Below are 23,497 nucleotides of genomic sequence, written 5' to 3' on the forward strand. Positions count from 1 at the left end.
TCTTAAAGGGACTTTACAGAAAAAAATAATCAGTTTAATTTAGTTGAATGTTTTAATTTGTGTTAATAGTCTTTCTCTTACAAAGATTGCTTTGGATTTAAAGATACAAAGAGATGATTCATTCTCTGAAGAACATCATGATGATAGTGGTGGAATCTATGATTAACAAGTTTGAAGAAGATGAAATACGAAGTCAAGAGAGGCAGAAAAAAATCCAAAAGGAGAAAAGCAGTAGTTATTGCACAGACAATTGCTCTGATAGTGACTCGTCCTTCAATCAGGTGTGTTGTTTAATTCTGCCTTTATGTCTTGAAATAGTGTTTAATAATCATTAGCTTCAATGCGTTCTTTATTAGCCAGATTTTTTTTCTTACTTTCTAGTTTTAAGATTCAGAAGAATAAGCAATAACAATGTGATATTAAACATTTAGTTCATGAAATAATATCTTCTAGAATTATATGTTCAGCAAATTATATCTGAACAGTTGTTAATGAGATGAGGAAATAAACTGGTAGATTTTGGATAAAAAAATAATGAAACAATCTGCTTAATCTTTAGTTAAACAAAAGATCTTATTCCCAATTAATCCTTATTATTCAAATTTTAACTACACTATAGATGAGATATGGAGATAAAACATTTCCCTTATCTTCTGGAGATGAAAGTTGCTATGAATTGTTAATTTTAAAATGTAAGCTTTTTATTTACGTCCAAAGATTTGAGGCTTTATATTTTATCTTTCCCATTTATTGGAATCCTTGTCATTTGGCTACAACAGAGCTAAGAGTCCAGTGTCTAGATTAGTCCTAATAGAAAACAAAGGAGACTAGTTGGAGTAGGGCCCATGAATATACCATAAATTTCCATACAGAAATTTTCAGGCCAAGTGGAGTCTGTTTGACCTTTGTATGAATCCCATCTGATATTTTTAGTGAAACATTTTCACCTAATTAGTTCTAACATAGAGACATAACTGTAACATAGATCCTAAATGCATACCAAAAAAGGGATATGGGAAGTTTTGGTGAGACGTGAAATATATATGTATGTTAATCGCAGTTAAGACTACACTTTTGAAGGAAAAATGGCTTTGGAATTAGTCAAGGCAGAATGTAAAAGTTATCACTGCATTATTTAGCAGGAAATATTGTGCTGAGTTTTAAATTTTATAAGTCCAGTTAATTATCTGATGTGATGGAGGAAGTGACAAAGGTTGTGAATTTTCTTCATGTTGTGGCTATTAATCATCCCTTGTTGATGTACTCTTTGGATGAAGAGTATGCTATAGAGATTTTAGTTCAGTTTAATGCAATCAGATGGCTTATTCAATAGGTTTACTGAACTGCTATTTTTCAAGGAGATTCTGGAAAGGAAAGGCACAGAAACACCTAACTTTAGAACTCTGAGGACTCGTAAGATTATACTTTCTTAGTTATTCAGTTCAGTTCAATTCAGTCGCTCAGTCATGTCCAACTCTGCAACCCCGTGAACCACAGCACACCAGGCCTCCCTGTCCATCACCAACTCCCGGAGTTCACCCAAACTCATGTCCATTGAGTCAGTGATCCCAGCCAACCATCTCATCCTCTGTCGTCCCCTTCTCTTCCTGCCCTCAATAATTCCCAGCATCAGGGTCTTTTCAAATGAGTCAGCTCTTCTCATCAGCTGGCCAAAGTACTGGAGTTTCAGCTTCAACATCAGTCCTTCCAATGAACACCCAGGACTGATCTCCTTTAGGATGGACTGGTTGGATCTCCTTACAGTCCAGGGGACTCTCAAGAGTCTTCTCCAACACCACAGTTCAAAAGCATCAATTCTTCTGCACTCAGCATTCTTTATAGTCCAACTCTCACATCCATACATGACTACTGGAAAAACCATAGCCTCAACTATATAGACCTTTGTTGACAAAGTAATGTCTCTGCTTTTAAATATGCTGTCTAGGTTGGTCATAACTTTACTTCCAAGGAGTAAGCGTCTTAATTTCATGGCTGCAGTCACCGTCTGCAGTGATTTTGGAGCCCCCCAAAATAGTCAGCCACTGTTTCCACTGTTTCCCCATCTATTTCCCATGAAGTGATGGGACCAGATGCCATAATCTTAGTTTTCTGAACGTTTGGCTTTAAGCCAACTTTTTCACTCTCCTCTTTCACTTTTATCAAGAGGCTCTTTAGTTCTTCTTCTCTTTCTGCCATAAGGGTGGTGTCATCTGCATATCTGAGGTTATTGATATTTCTCCTGGTGATTTTCATTCAAGCTTGTGCTTCTTCCAGCCTGGCATCTCATGATGTACTCTGCATATAAATTAAATAAGCAGGGTGACAGTATACATCCTTGACATACTCCTTTTCCTATTTGGAACCAGTCTGTTTTTCCATGTCCGGTTCTAACTGTTGCTTCCTGACCTGCATACAGGTTTCTCAAGAGGCAGGTCAGATGGTCTGGTATGCCTATCTCTTTCAGAATTTTCCACAGTTTATTGTGATCCACATAGTCAAAGGTTTTGGCATAGTCAAAAGCAGAAATAGATGTTTTTCTGGAACTCTCTTGCTTTTTCTATGATCCAACAAATGTTGGCAATTTGATGTGTGGGTCTTCTGCCTTTTCTAAAACCAGCTTGAACATCTGGAAGTTCACGGTTCATGTATTGCTGAAGACTGGCTTGGAGAATTTTGAGCATTACTTTACTAGCGTGTGAGATGAGTGCAATTGTGCCATAGTTTGAGCATTCTTTGGCATTGCCTTTCTTAGGGATTGGAATGAAAACTGACCTTTTCCAGTCCTGTGGCCACTGCTGAGTTTTCCAAATTTGCTAAAATATTGAGTGCAGCACTTTCGCAGCATCATCTTTCAGGATTTGAAATAGCTCACCTGGAATTCCATCGCCTCCACTAGCTTTGTTAGTAGTGATGCTTCCTAAGGCCCACTTGACTTCACATTCCACGATGTCTGACTCTCGGTGAATGATCATACCATCATGATTATCTGGGGCATGAAAGTCTTTTTTGTACAGTTCTTCTGTGTATTCTTGCCACCTCTTCTTAATATCTTCTGCTTCTGTAAGGTCCCTACCATTTCTGTCCTTAATTGTGTTCATCTTTGCATGAAATGTTCCCTTGGTATCTCTAATTTTCTTGAAGAGATCTCTAGTCTTTCCCATTCTATTGTTTTCCTCTATTTCTTTGCATTGATCTTTGCATTCTTAGTTATTAGATAAATCATATGTCTACACTGAAATTATTTCCTAGATGGTGCAGTGGTAAAGAATCCACCAGCAGTGCAGGAGACACATGAGTCCATTTCGATCCCTGGGTTGGGAAGATCTCCTGAACGAGGAAATGGCAACCCACTCCAAGATTCTTGCCTGGATAGAGGAGTCTGGCGGGCTATAGTCAATGTAGTCACAAAGAGTCAGACGTGACTGAGCACATATACACTGAAATTAAACCAGAAGAGAAAAAAGTGGAGCATGTTAATTTGTTGTAAGAAGTACAAATATTTAGATCTAAATCGGATTGATTAACTGGCAGTTAAGAGTGTTAATATCAAATGCCAAGTTATTTCTCATCATAGAATCTTAGATTTTTGAAGAAATTCAAAGCTTTGATAGAAATGGAATCATACTTTCAGAAGATATTTTTGTTTTTTGTTTTGATTCTTGAGAAGGATCTTGCTTTAAGTTTATATGGCTTCCTTTAAAGTGCCTGCCTTATGAATATGACTTTGTTTCAGAAGGGACTAATTGAATTGAAAGTGAACTATGCCCACCACCAACAAGGCATGGGATCCCTGGATATTTGGGAAAAAATCACATAAATGCCAGAACTGTCCTGAAAGGTCTGTTAGTGTGGCTGAGATGTTTGTGTATGCTTTTGTTTAGTGAAAAAAGGATTCTCTTGCTTTAACTGACCAAAGAGAGGCTGAATTAATATGCTCAGAATTGAAAGAGTCTCTGAAGATATATCAATCATTCATTCCATTAAATATTGATGTTATTATTGATGCCTTCAAAATTGATTTTACTTGCACTGGGCTTTAAAATAGCTGAATTGTTCTGTGAATAATATTTAGTCAAAATTTTGATGCTATTTTGATATTAGTAGAACACTTGTATTTTATAAATAGAATAGGCTTTATTTCATTGTTATTTTAAATATTGACTCCTGATTGTATATTGAACCATTATTAAAAAACTTTGGACATGACTTTCTTGGAGACTATTTGTGTAAGTTTTAGCATATTAAAGAATAAAGTTGGCTGATTTTTACTATAGTTGTGAGCAGAGAATTGTCAAAGGATTTGATACTGTGATTAAACATGGAAAAGTCTGCAAAATAATGCTGAAAAGATAGATGTACACTTTGTATGGAGAAGTTGAGTTTAGGATAACAGTCACCTGCTCTTCTTTTGTAACGTGAACCTATATAAGGCATTTCTTTGCTTTCATGGCTACCTCTCCTTAAAGCCCATCCTTTGGTCCCTATGGCAGGCAGAATAACAGCTCTTTCAAAAACATCCATGTCTTAATCCCCAGAATTTGTAAACTGTTACCTTACGTAGCCCAAGGGACTTGTAAATATGATTAAATTAAGATGGGGAGATTATTCTGGATTATTCAGATGAGCCAGATGTAATCACAGGCATCCATATGAGAGAGACTCAGGAAGGTCAGAGGCAGAGAAGGTGCTGGGCAGGCTGAAGTAGATGTCAGAGTGGTTGTTGGCTTTGAAGAGGGAAAGTGGCCCATGAGCCCAGGATGCAGGCAGTCCCGAGAAGCTGGAAAAGGCAAGGAAGTAGATTCTCCCCAGGAAGCAGAAGGAACACAGCTCTGTGGATGTATTCTGAGCTCTAGAACTGTAAATTGCTGTTGAGAACTTCCCTGGTGGTCCAGTAGTTAAGAATCCGCCTGCCAATGCAGGGGACACGGGTTCAGTCACTGGTCAAGGAAGATTCTACATGCAGTGGGGCAGCTAAACTCTTGTGCTGCAGCTGCTGAAGCTCACTCGCTCTAGGGTCCGTGCTCGGCAGCAAGAGAAGCCATGGCACCCCACCGAAACTAGAGAAAGCCCACGTGTAGGAGCGAAGACCCAGCACCGTCAAAATATAAACAAATAAAAATCTGTGGCTATCGAAGGGGAAAAATGGGTCACTGGGAACAACTAACAGTTAAATAAATAAATAAATGTTTTTTTTAAGTCATGAAGTTTATGGTAACATGTTACAGTAGCAGTGCCGAAACTAATATTGTCCCATTGTTACTTGTTCATCTGAAGGTCAGGTTTGTTGTTTCTGCTTTTTAGTTCCTGGAAAAGAAGCTATTACTTGGACTTTGTGTTTGAACTACCTCCTGGAAACAATTTGTAGGCCATCTTGTTACTAGGTTTTGAATCTTTCAGTAAGACTTTTCTTAAGTAGCTCTTTTCTTTTATTGGGTGTGAGGCCTTTGCCCTGAGTATGTGCTATGCTTTACAACCTTGTGGGCTGTAGCCCGCCAGCCTCCTCTGTCCATGGGATTCTCCAGGCAGAAACACTGGAGTGGGTTGCCATTCCCAGGATCTTCCAGGGAATCTTTCTGACCTAAGGATCGAACCCGCATCACTTATGTCTCCTGCATTGGCAGGCAGGTTCTTTACGGCTGAGCTACTGGGGAAGCCCTTCCCCAGATGCACTGGATCATTTTAATTTGTGTTTTGCCCTAACTTCTCAAAACTTAGAGTATCTTGAGTTTAGCCCCATTTTTGGCCTCTCTTAAAATCTTTAGAGTTTTACAGTGCTCTTTTTGGTGAGGAATTCTGCTTTTGAGGATATCATAGTGCTGAAGAATCACAGGATTCTCTTGTTCAGTAGCATTGGCTAGAGCAATAGGATAACCGCAGCCCAAACTGTTGTTCAGAAGTTCCTCCATCTCTAACTATCCTCAATTGATCAGACTTTTATTATTATTATTTGCCTTATAAACAGAAAAAGATAAAAACCTAAAATCCTAAAAATGTAGAAAAGTAAAGGCATCTGAGACTAGAAAAAAAGAATACAGTAGTATCAATAGTGCATCTGCCTAGAGTTAAGCTTGAGACAGGTGGATTGGGAGGAGAATTGGTTAGGTGCAGGTGTGAGCTTGCTTGCTTGTTTTAAAGCAATGTCTTGAGACAATTTGATACCAGAAAAGCTAATTTCTTTAATTAACAGTGCTAATACCTTCATGAATATGTGTTCCTTTATACTGTTAAATATTAATAGGTTTTTGTTTTTATTTCACAATGGTAGCACTTTTCACATAACTTAAGTATCTAGGAAATTAAGAACTTTATCATTTGAAAATATTTTAAAAACTTGTTTTTGTTTTGAATTAACAACTTTGTTCTATATTTAAGACTTAATGAAGAGTGGGTGCATAGTTTTAAGAAGTTTTAGATGCACTATAATTTTGAAAAGCTATTTTACGTGAAGCTAATTCCTTCTGAATCTTGAAAACAAGTCAGACTCTGGCTGTGCCATTTATGAACTGTGAGCTTTGACTTCTTAATCTCTTTCTGTGTCTCAATTTTCTTAACTGTTATAGAAGAGACAGTAATAACATTTACCTTATAAGGTTGCTTATAAGGTTTAATGTACATAAAGCATTCTGCACACATTAAACTTGCCTTCATATTAAGCTCTTCTGTAAGTGTTTGCTGTTACTGTCCTCATCCCTGGTTGGTGTTTTTTTTTTCTTTTTTTCTTTTCCTTTTGTGAGAATAGGGAAGAAATCATTGTGCAGTTAGACATATTAAAGCCTGAGGAATAATTAAGTTTAATATTTATATATTTATTTCCCATAGCCATTTGTTTCAACAACAGAACAGTTGTCTTTCTTTCACTAGTTGTATTTCAATGGTTTATACAATTTGCAAACCAAAGATTTAAAAAGAGGTTTCTAGGGCAATTAATTTTGATGGATGTGTGAATTTTGTACTTAGTACAGTTATTGACTAATGTGAATAATCTTCAGTTTGTGTTGAATAAAGTGAGTACATCTCTGTAAAACAACAAAAGTTACAGAACGCATCTTGTGTGCACTATCTTTAGGTATACCCTGTTTGACAGAAATGTATACAAATCTTACTTTGGCATTTAAAGACCACCTTTAATTAGTGTCTGTATGATCATGCAGTAGGACCAAAATTCATTTTAGATTATCAGCCTGATCTACTTCTTGCCCTTTCCCCTGTAGAGTTTGCTCAGAAATTGTTTGCTTGGTTTACAATTTCATACATGTAAATATGTTTAAAAAATATTTTTCCTTTTGGAGTTATCTACCTATATTGATATCACCAACAGATCTATGTTGTGTTGCTTTAGCAACGAAGTTAGCAGATCCTGCTCCCTCAAGAATTTGTCTATTTATTTATTTCTTGACTGTGCTGTATGGCATGTGGGATCTTAGTTTTTGGACCAGGGATCAAATCCATGGTCCCTGCATTGGAAGCATGGAGTCTTAACTACCAGACCACCTTTTTTTGGTGGGGAGAGGGGCAGGAATTTTTAATATAACTGTTTCAGCCGTTCTAAATACTTCTAACAAATCTGTATTCAATGGAACACATTACCTGCATGCTCTAGTTAAGTCAATTATTACAGTTAGTTGCAATGGAAATTTGCCCATCCACTGACACACAAGAACACTAGAGGAAATGTTAAATAAAGAAAACCTTTAAGGTAAGTATTCTCAATTTCCACACTTTTAGACTTATTCTGATTTCTAGTGTAATAAGTTATTTCATTGCTTACGTAACATTTTAGGAATAATTTATACTGTGTTTAAGATGACAAAGGAATCTTGTATAGTAATGCATGAGTGCTCAATTGTGTCCAACTTGTTGCAACCCCATGGACTGTAGCCCACCAGGCCCCTCTGTCTGTGGGATTTCCACAGTGGGTTGCCATTTCCTACTTCAGGGAATCTTCCCGACCCAGGGATCGAAACCTGAGTCTCTTGTATCTGCATTGGCAGTTGGATTCTTTACCACTGTACCACCTGGGAACCCAATATCTTATATAGGTTAGTAAGCATATTAATGAGGCCACTCCATAATGATGGCAGCTTTTATTTTTAAGTGGTTATTTTAGGTATTATTTAAATTGCTTTGGCAAGAAAAAGATTCTTTCCTTTTCCAAAACAGTTTATGGTCTACTATAAACTTTTTTTTCTAGATGAGAGTTTTTACTTCAGGGATTCTTCGCTTAAAAGAAGGCATGAAGAAAGGTTACAGAGAAGTGCAGAAAAGAAAAGGAACAAAAAAGTTCAGTCAGCATTATAGTTATGGTTTGGGCACTGTTAGTGCCTTCTTATTTATTCATGTTGTTTTATCTTTGTTTCACAAATCTCAGATTCCTGGGTGTAAAATACTTTTTACTTTTACATGTCTTTTGAGTCTTACAATGTCCTGCACGTTGCAATTGCTCAGCAAATGATAACCTTCCTATATAGGAAGGTACACTGTCCTAGTGGAACATAAGTTCTCACTTAAATGCCTTAGGATACAAAAATTCTAAGTTTACTGCCAAACCAAACCAGTTCATTCCCTTCTCTTGTTCAGAATGCATTTTGTGCTTGGAATTATATTAAAATCATTTATAATAATACCTCTAAAAGGCTAATAAATGAGTGAAGGAATGTATGTCCTGTTAATTGTGTTACAGAGTTACAAATTTTGTCAAGGAAAATTACAATTGATTTTAGACCAGTTGGATCCTGGGCAACCTAAAGAGGTAAGTTTAAAGGACAACTGTCAAGTTCACTCAGATATACTTCTTATATATTATAATCAATAGTAGCTGGATTATTTCTCTTCAAGATAATCCTTTAATATCATGACAGTTCTAGACTTTCATCCCTGCTAGACCTTCTAGTCTTGAAATGAAGAGTCACAGAATAAGAGATGGTCTCCTTAGAGAATTGTCACAGTTTATAAGAGGAAATTTTTACTTCTAGTTTCAATTTTCAAGGAGATGAAGTTATGAGCAGTTTTCCCCCAAATTGTTCCTTCACTATTGCTTTGTATGTGATAATTTAGTGATTTCTTTGAAGAAAAAAACTTGGTTTAATGCTCTTTCTACTTTGGAAAGTATGAGCAACTTTGACACATATATTTATTTATTTGAAAAGGTTTTTTAAAAGCAGCTTTACTGAATATTTCTTTATATTGTAATAATTATATAAATTAATTTTATGAAGTTTTCTTTCATTTGTCAGTGTCTGTTTCTCTTGACATAGAAAATTATAGGGTTTTTGAAGTACCTGACATCTCGTACATCTTACCATTTGGTCTCAATTTTGAAATACATTGTTTTTCTTCAACTTTTTATTTTAAACCAAATGAATAGCTATGCCTTACTCTCACTGATCTTTTTTTTTTCCTCTCAGCATTTCACATTCTGATTTATTTTCTAGATTTTTAGTAAATGTTTTAACAGATCAGCAATGGGACCTGACTTTGTATGATAACAATATTATTGTTTTTAAGTGGATTGTTTGGAAATCTGTACATGATCAGAAACTTTTGTTCTGAACACGTAGTAGATTGTTAATGTAGTTTTCTCCCAAAAACTTAACTGAAAAGGAGAAATTTACCTATGTTTTTAAATTCTCTCCCTAGTCCTGCTTATCCTTATCCCAAATAAATTGTATTTAGAAGTCTTTCATATGAATATATAGACATTTAAAAACACATGTGTATTGTATCTTTCACCTAAAACTTGACATCCTAATTTGGAGTGCCTGGTATCCTAAGGTCTTAGCTTTTTGACTCTTCATTTTTTTTTTTCCCTCTCACTAGGCTTCAGTCAGCCGAAAAACAACCAAATTTTGAGGAACTCACTAGTTGGAGAGAGAGAGGCAGAGAAGCTTTATTCCACTTCTGATTGGAATAGAGCTTTTTGCCACTGCTGTCTCTTGGGTCATACTGTCCTAAGTGAATTCTGATTGGATTTTGAGAATTCTGATTGGATTTCTTCTCAAAAAGATTTATATGAAAATTCAGAAATTCAATTTTGCATCACATTGCTGAATGAGCCCCCCCCCCCTCACCCACCCACAGTGGTTACAAGGTCAGAAAATATGATGTAGAAGCAAAAGCAAATTAAAATCAATTGTTTTGTGAGAATTGTTCATATGTCTTGGAGTAGGAATGCCTTACCAGGAACATCTGGGCAGTATTTTAGAATTAGAGTCCTCAAACTGTAGGACTGAAATTGGGTGGCCTTGGCCTGCAATAGCTTAGAGTAGGGCTTGGTTCCCAACCAGAGATTGGGCTGGGTCATGGCAGTGAGAGCCCCAGATTCTAGCCACTAGACCAGTGGTCAGTGACAAGGGCCCTGGCCCTTCCACTTTGCCGAAAAAAATTTCCACAAAGACGGGAAGTAGTGAAGCAAGTGAAGTATTTATTGGGAAAAAGAGTATAGCACATGTGGATAGACATTTTGGCAGACTCAGAGGGAGAGTCCCTGAGTTGTGCCCACATGGCAGTTTGAATCACTTATATGGAGCATTTCTTTGGGTTTCCTTTGACCAATCATTATGATTTGCCTGGTGAGCCGTCCATATTTGGTATATCTCAGGATTCTTGTGTATGCATGCGTATCTTAGCCAAGATGGATCCTACTGAAAAGACTTCTGGGTAGAACATCCCTTGACTTGACTCCAGTTTGGTTTCCAAGGAGCCTTTTCTGCACATTTGTGGTTGGGGAGGTCTCCTGACTGTGGGAATGAGAACTATGTGTTCTCTGCAGGGTCCAGCCTCCTCCCTTAATTTCCCTCTATTCTTGTCTTGGAGTTTCCATCAATAGAGAATGAATCTCCAGTTGCTTTACCCTGGGGGGACCCATCTGCCTCCTACCTCAGGACCACGTGTGGGGGATTGTTCTAGTGAGGAAAGTGTACGGGAGGAGACACTGGGACACTTTATTCTGGCTTTTCAGATTTGACCACTGTACCTTCTCCTGTTACCCTCAGACATGTGACCCAGAATCTCCCAGTATATTGGATGGGCCAAAAAATTTGTTTTTCTTCAAAGTCTTGTGGAAAAACCCTACTGAACTTTTAGTGTTTTTTAGTTTTTGCATAAGATAAAATAACCTATTTTGTTTCTCTGCTAAGCAGTCTAAAAAAAAATCAGTTATCAAGAATTGTTTCATGAAAGGGCGTCTGACTCTCAGTTGGCTCTTTAAAGCAATTATCCAAACTCAGCCTTTCAATGTTTGTTAAATATTTTGAGAATTGCTGTTACTTTGGTGGCTGATTATTAATAAAAATTCTTTTAAAAAATTATAGGTGAGATATGAAGCCTTGCAAACATTGTGTTCAGCTCCTCCATCTGATGTCCTGAACTGTGAAAATTGGACCACTCTCTGTGAGAAGCTGACAGTGTATCTTTCAGATCCTGATCCTGTATTTAGTGTAAGGAAATGCTTACAGAAGTATAAATATTTTCTGTTTTTTTCCCTACCATTCTAGAAGCAAATGGAATATAATTTTCTTTAATAGTAGCTCAAATATTTACAGAATTTCACCTCCAACTTTTGAATTGTCAAGTTTCTTTTTTTTTTTTAAGGGAATTAGCTTACTACATCATGATTAGATTCAGGGTCTGGTTAGTATCACACTTCATTGCCAAGACAGACTTTATTAGCCTGAGTTTTGTTTTTATCTTCTAAAGGGATGTCTAAGTATCTGTGTCATTGTTTTTCAATTAGGAAAACTATTTTAAAAGAAAGAGTGTGTTTTTGAAAGGATTCATATGTGAAAACTTGAACTTGGAATGATTAAAATTTACTCTGAAAGATTTAAATAAGCATTTTCCTTATGTATTTAAGTGTTAGAGATTGCTTAAGTGCTTAGAAGGGCTTCCCTCCTAACTCAGTTGGTAAAGAATCTGCCTGCAATGCAAGCGACCCAGGTTCGGTTCTTGGGTCTCAAAGATCCCCTGGAAATGGAAATGACAGCCCTCTCTAGTATTCTTGCCTGGAGAATCCCATGGACAGAGAAGCCTGGCAGGCTACAGTTCATCATCGCAAGAGTCAGACATGACTTAGCAACTAAACGACTACCACCAACTGCCTAGAAAGAGAAGTTGGGAAACTGTAAAGCTAAGACATTAATTATGCAGCAAATATAGACAATTGCAAAAATTAAGGTTGCAAAGTAGAAGAGGTAGTTATGTAAAAAATGATTCACATATGACTTCTCAGAAGCAGTATATGATGAAAAGCAAGGTTATGTTAAAAAGTGCAGTAATTATATGGGATTAAAAAAAATCTGGACTGTGTTCCAGCATCACATTTAACTACAAACTAAGTTTTTAAAGTGCTTTTTTCTTCATAAATGATATACCAGTGAAGCAAAAAAGTGTCCTTAAAATATATAAGGTTTTTTAATATAGAATTTTTTAAGGTATTAGTAAAAGATAAATTTACCTACAGTACACATCATTCTAGATCATATGCTGGGAACACACTGAGCAAGACAGAAGCCTTTGCCTGCATAGAACTTACATTCTAGAAGATGAGACAGTAAACAGTTCATAAAAGTAAATCTCAATACCTTTTTACTACTTAAAAATACTCTTTCATCAATGAAAGTATAATTGTACTGGTAAACAGAAGGGATTTGGAAACAAGTGATTTATTCATATTTTTTGTAAGAGGGAAAATGGTGTTTACTCAATCCTGGATGCAGTTCAACCATACTAACACCAGAGGGTGATGCAGACTTCTCAAAAATTCTGAAGGATTCAAGGGGGAAAGAGATTTCAGGGTTACCTTTTCCCTTCAACCATTCTAACAGGAAATACAATTGTTAGAATAGTGCTCTAATAGGTTTTCTTTATTCCCATTATAAATATTGTAAAGATCATGCTGGGTCAATTTAAGTGGTTTGGTTTGCCCATTATATGGAGCAAGAGTTTGTGTCAGTACTTGAGGCAATAAAATTGGAAGAAGCAGTCACCTGAGGTGAGATGACAATAGAACCAATCATTTGAGTAGGAAACAAGGTATGATGTTCTTTTTGTCTAGAACTTATGCTTTGTCCAAATTGCTGCAACTATGAAAACATGCTTCCCAAATTAATTAATACCCTATGTTCAGTAAGAATCTCTTGGGTTATTGCAATATATATATAGTCACTTGTGTATGTGTGTGTTAGTCATTCAACTGCGACTCTTTGCGACCCCATGGACTATATCCAACCAGGCTACCCTGCCCATGGAGTTCTCCAGGCAAGAATATTGGAGTGAGTTGCCATTCCCTTCTCCAGGGTGTCTTCCCAACCCAGGAATTGAACCCAGGTCTCCCACATTGTGGGCAGATTCTTTACCATCTGAGCCATGTACATCTCCTTGGGTAGCCATTTTCTTAAATTTATTAATCTAATATTTGATATAGGCAAGGTTATTAGTTTTTTCCTCAAAGTTGAACACTTGAGGGAATTTTATTTTTTTTAATGAGAAATTGAATTTCACTATAAGATTAATCCCATCAAAGTTAGTATAATTAAAATGATAAACTGTCATTTCTAAGTACCTGTTAGTGTCACTATCTCATTTAATTTTTTTACATTGTGATAGTTTCTACTTTATGTTTTAATAATGTAGAATTTTACAGTATAATATTTTTCTTGGGAGTAGGTAAAATTATTGAAGTCCTAAAAGTCTAAACTTTCCATGTAAGCAATTAAAACAAAAACAGATACTGGATTTGGAAAGGAGTGGGTTTTTTGTTTGTTTTTTACATTTAGTACTCCTACTGTTTCCTTGTCTGATACCTTTCCATTGTGTCAGATTATAACAAATTATGTTGTTTCCTTCCTTTAGTGAACCTCACTTTGCCTTCCCACGTCTGTATCCACTATTACCAAATTTTACAATGTTCTGCTGCATTAGATTGTCTCTTAGTTTTGGTTGACTTTACTTTTTGCCAACCAACACAAGAATGTGCTGTTTTAGTTACATTTCTATTGAAGTTTTTGAATGGTCATGTATTTATTAAGGTTTTTGCTATGTGAAAAAATGATTCTTACAAAAATAGATGATGAAAGAGTCTTGGATACAAATTTTGTTTCATTTCCATAGGACCGGATTTTAAAATTCTATGCACAGACGTTTACACTTTCACCGTTACATATGACCAAGGAAATTTATACAAGCTTAGGTATGTTAATTATATCATTTTCAAAACTTTTGAAAATTTGTGCTTAAGAAAAATGGATAGGAAATAACATTTTAGAAAGCACTATAACTGAATGGCATAATAACCTTATTTTTACTTTTCCTTTTTAGCTAAATATTTGGAGTTATACTTTGTTTCCAGAGAAAACCATATTCCTACTCTTTCAACTGGCATAGACATAAGTAATCCTAATGTGACCCATTTACTTAAAAAGGTATTTACTTTCTGTAATATGCTTTTATTTCTCTTGATGTAATTCTGTATTTAAGAATTTTAACCTTTTGAGAATGGTTATACACTGTTTTATAGATTCGTCTTCTAAATGAATATCAGAAAGAGGCTCCATCTTTTTGGATTCGACACCCAGAAAAGTAAGCCCCCTAATTTACACCAGTAATAAGATTAGGAGTCTTACTGGCCACATAAATTTCAAAAAGTATATAGTCAACTGATTTTATGTGGTTTGTTTTTAGCTTTTCATGTTTTGTACTTAGCTATGTGAATGGCTCTATACCAGTATATATAATATAGTTTAATTATCACAGTGTGTTTTCCAAGTGGCTCAGCTGTAAAAAAATTCACCTGCCAATGCAGGAGATTGTGGGTTCGATCCCTGGGTCTGAAAGATACCCTGGAGAAGTAAATGTAACCACTTCGGTATTCTTGCCTGGTTACTCCCATGAAGAGAGGAACCTGGTAGGCTGCAGTCCATGGGGTTGCAAAAAGAGTCAGGCACAACTTAGTGACTAAACAGCAATAAAATTATCACAACAAGGTAAAAAGAGGGTGCTGCAGCCTCAGGTTCTTTCATTACTGGTCTTTGAGTCTTTGATACTTTGGTGAAGTTCCTTTAATGTTCTTTAAACTTTTCCCTTTTTAATTCTAAGATTTTTAATGAGGTTGTAAGGGTAACTGTGGTCTAAAAAGGAAAGTTAAATTTGAACAGCCAGTGTTGAAGTAGAACATAAGTTTTTAGAGCAGAGAAAATTGGGGGTGAATCTCATCTGTGCCATTTACTGAAATATTAAAAAATAAGGTTTTGAGATATTACTCATTACTTTATCATTCCATAAATAAAAAATGTCACTATTATATATATAAAACGTTTTTTTTTTTTTTTTCTAAAAATCACTTCTTTCCCAAACTATTAGGTATATGGAAGAAATTGTGGAGAGTACCTTGTCTTTGTTATCAGTTAAGCATGATCAAAGCCATCTTGTCTCACAAAAAATTTTGGATCCGATATATTTTCTTGCATTGGTGGATACCAAAGCTGTGTGGTTCAAAAAGTGGATGGTAAGGAAATACGAATGTTTTTCTACCTTTCTTGGCATTGCTGTATTGTTTTAAAGAATAGCTGCTGTTTGTTTACAGTGTCAAGAATTCTAATCACATTTACATGTGTTAAATCACTTAATTCTAATAACAGTTTATGACATAGGTAGTATTATTATCCTGTTTTACAGATGCAGCATCTGAGGCATAGAGAAGTAACTTGCTCAGTATTCTTTACCTAGTAGGTGGTAGATTCAGAATAGGATTTTAATGGTAATTCATTTGAATCTACTAAACCGAATGACCTATTCCAAATCATGTCTTATTTTATTTTATTTTTTAATTTTTAAAATCTTTTGGCCTTGCGACTCCACGTATGAGATCTTAGTTGCCTGACAAGGGATGAAACTTGTGCCCCCTGCATTGGAAGTGCAGAGTTAACTGTTGGACTGCCAGAGAAGTCTCATATCTTAATTTTAAAGCTATGAATTTTTAAAGAAGATCTGGTAAACCATAAGGGTTCAATTTCACTTTTCTCTGACTTATACATGTCTGCAAACATCTCTTCATTTGCCACTTCCTGAATCTGCAGTTTAGAAAATGTGTTTACTGCCTGAATGCTGGTGACTTCCTGTGGAACTGACCACTGCCTTAGAACTGTACTAATATTAAAAGACTGTTAAAGACTGTTGCCTCCCTCTTCTGCTGCTGAGTAAGAGTAGTCTGTGTCTGACAGTAGTCATAGTTATATTGGATTGTGTTCTTATATCTTTGTCCCTCTCAACATGTATTTGTTGCAGTGGGAAGGATGGGAATGGGGCCATATCTTGCCATGCAAACCATGCAAAGCAGCAACGTGCTTCATTACTGCTTAACATGAATTTGGATGTTATCTAGCTGATGCTTTCCTTTTTTTTTTTTTTTAAATTTTTATCTCAACTGTATCAGTTCAGTTGCTCATCATGTCCAACTCTTTGCGACCCCATGGACTGCAGCACGCCAGGCTTCCCTGTCCATTACCAACTCCCAGAGTTTACTCAAACTCATGTCCATTGAGTTGGTGATGCCATCCAACCATCTCATCCTCTGTCAGCCCCTTCTCCTCCCACCTTCAATGTTTTCCAGAATCAGGGTCTTTTCAAATGTGTCAGTGCTTGGCATCAGGTGGCCAAAGAATTGGAATTTCAGCTTCAGCATCAGTCCTTCCAGTGAATATTCAGGACTGATTTCTTTAGGATGGACTGGTTGGATCTCCTTGCAGTCCAAGTGACTCTCAAGTGTCTTCTCCACCACCACAGTTCAAAAGCATCAATTCTTCAACACTCAGCTTTCTTTATAGTCCAACTCTCACATCCATACATGACTACTAGAAAAACCATAGCTTTGACTAGACAGACCTTTGTCAGCAAAGTAGTGTCTCTGATTTTTAATATGCTGTCTAGGTTGGTCATAGCTTTCCTTCCAAGGAGTAAGCGTCTTTTAATTTCATGGCTGCAATCACCATCTGCAGTGATTTTGGAGCCAAAAAAAAATAAAGTCTGTTGCTGTTTCCATTGTCTCCCCATCTGTTTGCCATGACATGATGGAACCAAATGCTATGGTTTTAGTTTTCTGAATGTTGAGTTTTAAACCAACTTTTTCACTCTCCTCTTTCACTTTCATCAAGAGGATCTTTAGTTCTTCACTTTCTGCCATAAGGGTGGTGTCATTGCATATGTGAGGTTACTGATATTTCTCCTGGCCATCTTCATTCCAGCTTGTGATTCTTCCAGCCTGGCATTTTGCATGATGTACTCTGCATATAAGTTAAATAAGCAGGGTGACAATATACAGCCTTGACGTACTCCTTTTCCTATTTGGAACCAGTCTGTTGTTCCATGTCCAGTTCTAATTGTTGCTTCCTGACCTGCATACAGATTTCTCAGGAGGCAGGTCAGGTGGTCTGGTATTCACATCTCTTTAAGAATTTTCCATATTTTGTTGTGATCCACACAGTCAAAGGCTTTGGCGTAATCAATAAAGCAGAAGTAGATGTTTTTCTGGAACTCTGTTGCTTTTTTTGATGATCCAACGGATGTTGGCAGTTTAATCTCTGGTTCCTCTGTCTTTTGTAAATCCAACTTGAACATCTGCAGTTCATGCTTCATGTACTGTTGAAGCCTGGCTTGGAGAATTTTGAGCATTACTTCGCTAGCATGTGAGATGAGTGCAATTGTTCGGTAGTTTGAACATTCTTTGGCATTACCTTTCCTTGGAATTGGAATGAAGACTGACCTTTTCCAGTCCTGTGGCCACTGTTGAGTTTTCCAAATTTGCTGGTATACTGAGTGCAGCACTTTTACAGCATCATCTTTTAGAATTTGAAAGAGCTCAACTGGAATTCCATAACTTCCACTGGCTTTGTAGTGATGCTTCCTAAGGCGCACTTGACTTCACATTCCAGGATGTCTGGCTCTAGGTGAGTGATCACACCATCATGGTTATCTGGGTCATGAAGATCTTTTTTGTATAGTTCTTCTGTGTATTGTTGCCACCTCTTCTTAGTATCTGTTGCTTCTGTTAGGTACATACCATTTCTGTCCTTAATTGTGTTCATCTTTGCATGACATGTTCCCTTGGTATCTCTAATTTTCTTGAAGAGATCTCTAGTCTTTCCCATTCTATTGTTTTCATCTATTTCTTTGCATTGATCACTGAGGAAGGCTTTCTTATCTCTCCTTGCTATTCTTTGGAACTCTGCATTCAAATGGAACTATCTTTCCTTTTCTCCTTTCCCTTTCACCTCTTCTCTTTTCTCAGTTACTTGTAAGGCCTCCTCAGACAACCATTTTTCCTTTTTGCATTTCTTTTTCTTGGGGATGGTCTTGATCACTGCCTCCTGTACAGTGTCACAAACCTCCATCCATAGTTCTTCAGGCACTCTATCATATCTAATTCCTTGAATGTCTTTGTCGCTTCCACTATATAATCTTAAGGGATTTGGTTTAGGTCATACCTGAATGGTCTAGTGGTTTTCCCTACTTTCTTCAGTTTAAGTCTGAGTTTGGCAATAAGGCATTCATTATCTGAGGCACAGTCAGCTCCCAGTCTTATTTTTGTTGACTGTACAGAGCTTCTCCATCTTTGGCTGCGAAGAATACAATCAATCTGATATCAGTGTTGGCCATCTGATGATGTCCATGTGTAGAGTCTTCTTTTGTGTTGTTGGTAGAGGGCGTTTGCCATGACCAGTGTGTTCTCTTGGCAAAACTCTATTAGCCTTTGTCCTGCTTCATTCTGTACTCCAAGGCCAAATTTGCCTGTTACTCCAGGTATCTCTTAGCTTACTACTTTTGCGTTCCAGTCCCCTATAATGAAAAGGACCTCATTTTTGGGTTTTGTAGGTCTTCATAGAACCGTTCAATTTAAGCTTATTCAGCATTACTGTTCGGGGCATAGACTTGGATTACTGTGACATTGAATGGTTATTGTATCAACTGTATGATAATGCCCGGTTAACCAAAGCATCTGTTTGGTGCTTAACATTTACCTGACCTCCATATAGTATATGTTTGGTAAATGCTTGCTCAGCTTAATTTAGCCTGAACTCTTTGTTCTTCATGGCAAATAGATGGGGAAACAATGAAAACAGTGACAGAGTATTTTTTTGGCCTCCAAAGTGACTGAAGATTGTGACTACAGCCATGAAATGAAAAGATACTTGTTCCTTGGAAGAAAAGTTATGACCAACTGAGAGAGCATATTAAAAAGCAGAGATATTACTTTGCCAACAAAGGTCTGTCTAGTGAAAGCTGTGGTTTTTCCAGTAGTCATGTGTGGATGTGAGAGTTGGACTTAAAGAAAGCTGAGCACCGTAGAACATGCTTTTAAACTGTGGTGTTGGAGAAGACTTTTGAGAGTCCCTCAGATAGCAAGGAGATCCAACCAGTCCATCCTAAAGAAATCAATCCTGAATATTCATTGGAAGGACTGACGCTGAAGCTGAAACTCTAATACGTTGGCCACCTGATGCGAAGAACTGACTCATTAGAAAAGATCCTGATGCTTGGAAAGATTGAAAGCAGGAAGAGAAGGGGATGACAAAGGATGAGATTGTTGGCATCACTGACTCAATGGATATGAGTTTGAGTAGGCTCCAGGAGTTGGTGATGGACAGGGAGGCCTGGCGTGCTGGGTTCATGGGGTCTCAAAGAGTCAGACACCACTGAGCGACTGAACTGAAACTGAAACTTCGTTCCTCAATCTGATATTTGACCTTTTTCTTTTTTTGATTATCAAATTATACCACTATTATAGAACATATGCAAAATATGTAAAAGCATAAATAAAATTAAATATCTCTAATTGTATACATGGGCATAACAACTATTGAGATTTTATTTTATGTAGTTGTATGCTTTAAAAAAGACCTAAACAGATTAATTTTAACACATCTTATTCTAAGTGCTTCTAATTAACTTTTTTCACTTAACATTTTTATTGTCAGCACTTAATTCTAAAGAGAATGAGACACATCACAGGAAAACCAGCCAACAGAAAATTATTAAATAGCTCCCATTGTGTTCTGGTATTACTAAAATTTATCACATTCTTCACTCATCTAAGGCAGAAGTTGTCACACTTTATGTTAAGAGCCAGGCAGTAAATATTTCTGGCTTTGTAGAGTGTCCTGCCTCTGATGCAACTAATCAGTTCTCTGCCATAGCATAAAACATTCTTCACCAAATATCAGAAGGCAGCTAACTTTGACCCGAGGGTTGTGGTATGTGGACTATGGTCTAAGGGATGTACTATGAGGCTTTCTTTTCAGAACATGGTCAATAATTTAATTGTAAGGCAGCATATTTCTCTTACTAAACCTGAAAAGTGGATTAATGATTTTTTAAAAACATTTTAAGCTACAAGGGTTAAAACACAGAAAGTGAGAGTGAAAGTCACTCAGTTGCGTATGACTCTCTGCGACCCCATGGACTATATAGTCCCTGGAATTCTCCAGGCAGGAATACTGGAGTGGGTAGCCTTTCCCTTCTCCGGGGGATCTTCCCAACCCAGGGACTGAACCCAAATCTCCTTCATTGCAGGTGGATTCTTTACCAACTGAGCTACAAGGGAAGCCCCCAAAAAACAAAGGGTTTTGATTAACTCTCAATTAACTCAAACCTCATTTGATTAAATTCTATTCCTCAGAAGTTCTGATAGCTTTTACAGAATATTATTTTTTAAAGTAAAATGAAAAACTACATTAAAGGCTAATAATATTGAACCTAAGTAACATTTATGTAAAATTTCCCTGTTGTACAATGCATAGAAACATATTTTAATCTCATTTATGTTTAGTTCTAAGGAGAGTTTTTTTGGCACTTTGAATTGGTTTTAAAATATGGTTGGCAGGGAATGATTAAGCTACTGTCCCTTGAGAGCATTTCAACCTTGGCATACTTCTGTATATGTAAACATTACAGTTCCCTCTTTGTTGTGAGAATTGCGAGTTCTCCCCTCACTCCTCCTTGCCCTCATTTCTTAATCTTCCCTTTATGCTCTTTCATAAACTGGTAGTCAGGCATATTTTTTGGTTTTAAAATAACTTAGTATGGTAACTGGACACAACTGAAGGATAGAATCTATCCCTGGATAGATCAGGGATACTGGTCTATTAGTAAATGCTCCAGTTTTTAATATGATTTGCATTCTTGTGATTGCTATGCTTATAAATCACTGTACTTAGAAAAACCTGTTTTGCCTTGATTACAATAATTTAAACTAAGTTATTCTGTAATTTATGTTACGGTAGAGAGATGATGCAGGAAATATAGATTTTGAATGGTATAGCTTGAATATTAAATGTCATTTTCCTCCTAATTTTAGCATGCATATTATAGCAGAACTGCAGTACTAAGACTTCTGGAAAAGAAATATAAATCTCTGGTAAGTCTGTTTTTGTTTTTATCTTGAGAAATAATATCACAAGAAGATATATGATGTAATAACTTGAATGTGCAAAGTTGAGTGATAGTTAATGTTGGATAATGAAGTAATCCCCCTTTTATGTGACTTTTAAACTATCATTCTGTGAAACATAAAAGGATAAAAGTAGAGACTTAAAATGCAGTCAAGATAACAGCTAGGAAGTATATAACTTCATAGTATTAATAAATTGAGCTGCTATCAAGCTACTTTGGTATAAGCCGTTAAGTATTACCATATAGTTTAATTCAGATCAGGTATTTGTAGCGTTTCCCTCCCCAATTTCATTCTACAAAATTTACGCATGCTTTTGACTGAAAGTTGCATTAAAAAACTCAGAATGGTAAGTGCTTTTGTATTTGCACATTGATTCAAGTTATACTAAACACAAACTAATACTGTAAAATATATTAGTAAAATTTTCAGCTTTTAATGCTATTGGTAGAACAGTGTGTTAGAGCACTGAAAGGAATGGATTCAGCAAGTCTAGCGAATAATTGACAAATATGAAAATTGTGAAATTAAGGTTATACTGATATGACTTTCAGATAATAAATATGGTTTATGTACTTAAGTAAAATCTTGAGAACAGAAGTGAAGAGAAAGATTCCTAGAATTGTGAATTTTAAGAATACTGTGATAGGACATAAATTGAAGAAAGGAAAACAAAATTGTTTTCTGTTTGAGAATTAAAAGAATTGGGGTTCAGAAAGAAGATGGAGATATTGGCTATTAGAATGGGAATTTATTTGTAGAAGTAATAGGCATTTAACAATCCTTAGAGAAACTAAAAGTCTTTTTTTTTTTTTTTAATTATTATTATTATTATTTTTTTCCAGTGGGTTTTGTCATATATTGATATGAATCAGCCATAGATTTACATGTATTCCCAATCCTGATCCCCCCTCCCACCTCCCTCTCCACCCGATTCCTCTGGGTCTTCCCAGTGCACCAGGCCGGAGCACTTGTCTCGTGCATCCCACCTGGGCTGGTGATCTGTTTCACCATAGATAGTATACATGCTGTTCTTTTGAAATATCCCACCCTCACATTCTCCCACAAAGTTCAAAAGTCTGTTCTGTATTTCTGTGTCTCTTTTTCTGTTCTGCATATAGGGTTATCATTACCATCTTTCTAAATTCCATATATATATGATAGTATGCTGTAATGTTCTTTATCTTTCTGGCTTACTTCACTCTGTATAAGGGACTCCAGCTTCATCCATCTCATTAGGACTGGTTCAGATGAATTCTTTTTAACGGCTGAGTAATATTCCATGGTGTATATGTACCACAGCTTCCTTATCCATTCATCTGCTGATGGGCATCTAGGTTGCTTCCATGTCCTGGCTATTATAAACAGTGCTGCGATGAACATTGGGGTGCACGTGTCTCTTTCAGATCTGGTTTCCTCAGTGTGTATGCCCAGAAGTGGGATTGCTGGGTCATATGGCAGTTCTATTTCCAGTTTTTTAAGAAATCTCCACACTGTTTTCCATAGCGGCTGTACTAGTTTGCATTCCCACCAACAGTGTAAGAGGGTTCCCTTTTCTCCACACCCTCTCCAGCATTTATTGCTTGTAGACTTTTGGATAGCAGCCATCCTGACTGGTGTGTAATGGTACCTCATTGTGGTTTTGATTTGCATTTCTCTAATAATGAGTGATGTTGAGCATCTTTTCATGTGTTTGTTAGCCATCTGTATGTCTTCTTTGGAGAAATGTCTGTTTAGTTCTTTGGCCCATTTTTTGATTGGGTCATTTATTTTTCTGGAATTGAGCTGCAGGAGTTGCTTGTATATTTTTGAGATTAATCCTTTGTCTGTTTCTTCATTTGCTATTATTTTCTCCCAATCTGAGGGCTGTCTTTTCACCTTACTTATAGTTTCCTTTGTAGTGCAAAAGCTTTTAAGTTTCATTAGGTCCCATTTGTTTAGTTTTGCTTTTATTTCCAATATTCTGGGAGGTGGGTCATAGAGGATCTTGCTTTGATTTATGTCGGAGAGTGTTTTGCCTATGTTCTCCTCTAGGAGTTTTATAGTTTCTGGTCTTACATT

General features: G+C 36.5%; 1 protein-coding gene across 7 annotated transcripts in view; it reads left to right on the plus strand.

Annotated features, from left to right (window-relative positions):
* Window positions 1–23,497, plus strand: part of TBC1D32 (TBC1 domain family member 32) — a 179,508-nt gene that overhangs the window by 13,235 nt on the left and 142,776 nt on the right. For 6 of the 7 annotated variants that reach the window (XM_061131943.1, XM_061131950.1, XM_061131945.1 and 3 more), the window contains 8 exons: window positions 104–281; window positions 8,681–8,749; window positions 11,310–11,435; window positions 14,107–14,185; window positions 14,314–14,417; window positions 14,513–14,574; window positions 15,355–15,499; window positions 21,344–21,403. In XM_061131943.1, coding sequence (XP_060987926.1) covers window positions 104–281; window positions 8,681–8,749; window positions 11,310–11,435; window positions 14,107–14,185; window positions 14,314–14,417; window positions 14,513–14,574; window positions 15,355–15,499; window positions 21,344–21,403 — 823 coding nt within the window. The remainder of the gene's footprint in view (window positions 1–103; window positions 282–8,680; window positions 8,750–11,309; window positions 11,436–14,106; window positions 14,186–14,313; window positions 14,418–14,512; window positions 14,575–15,354; window positions 15,500–21,343; window positions 21,404–23,497) is intronic. The other variant, XM_061131944.1, reaches the window with a different exon arrangement.

Source organism: Dama dama, chromosome 28 (assembly GCF_033118175.1).
Source record: "Dama dama isolate Ldn47 chromosome 28, ASM3311817v1, whole genome shotgun sequence".
Classification (NCBI taxonomy): domain Eukaryota; kingdom Metazoa; phylum Chordata; class Mammalia; order Artiodactyla; family Cervidae; genus Dama; species Dama dama.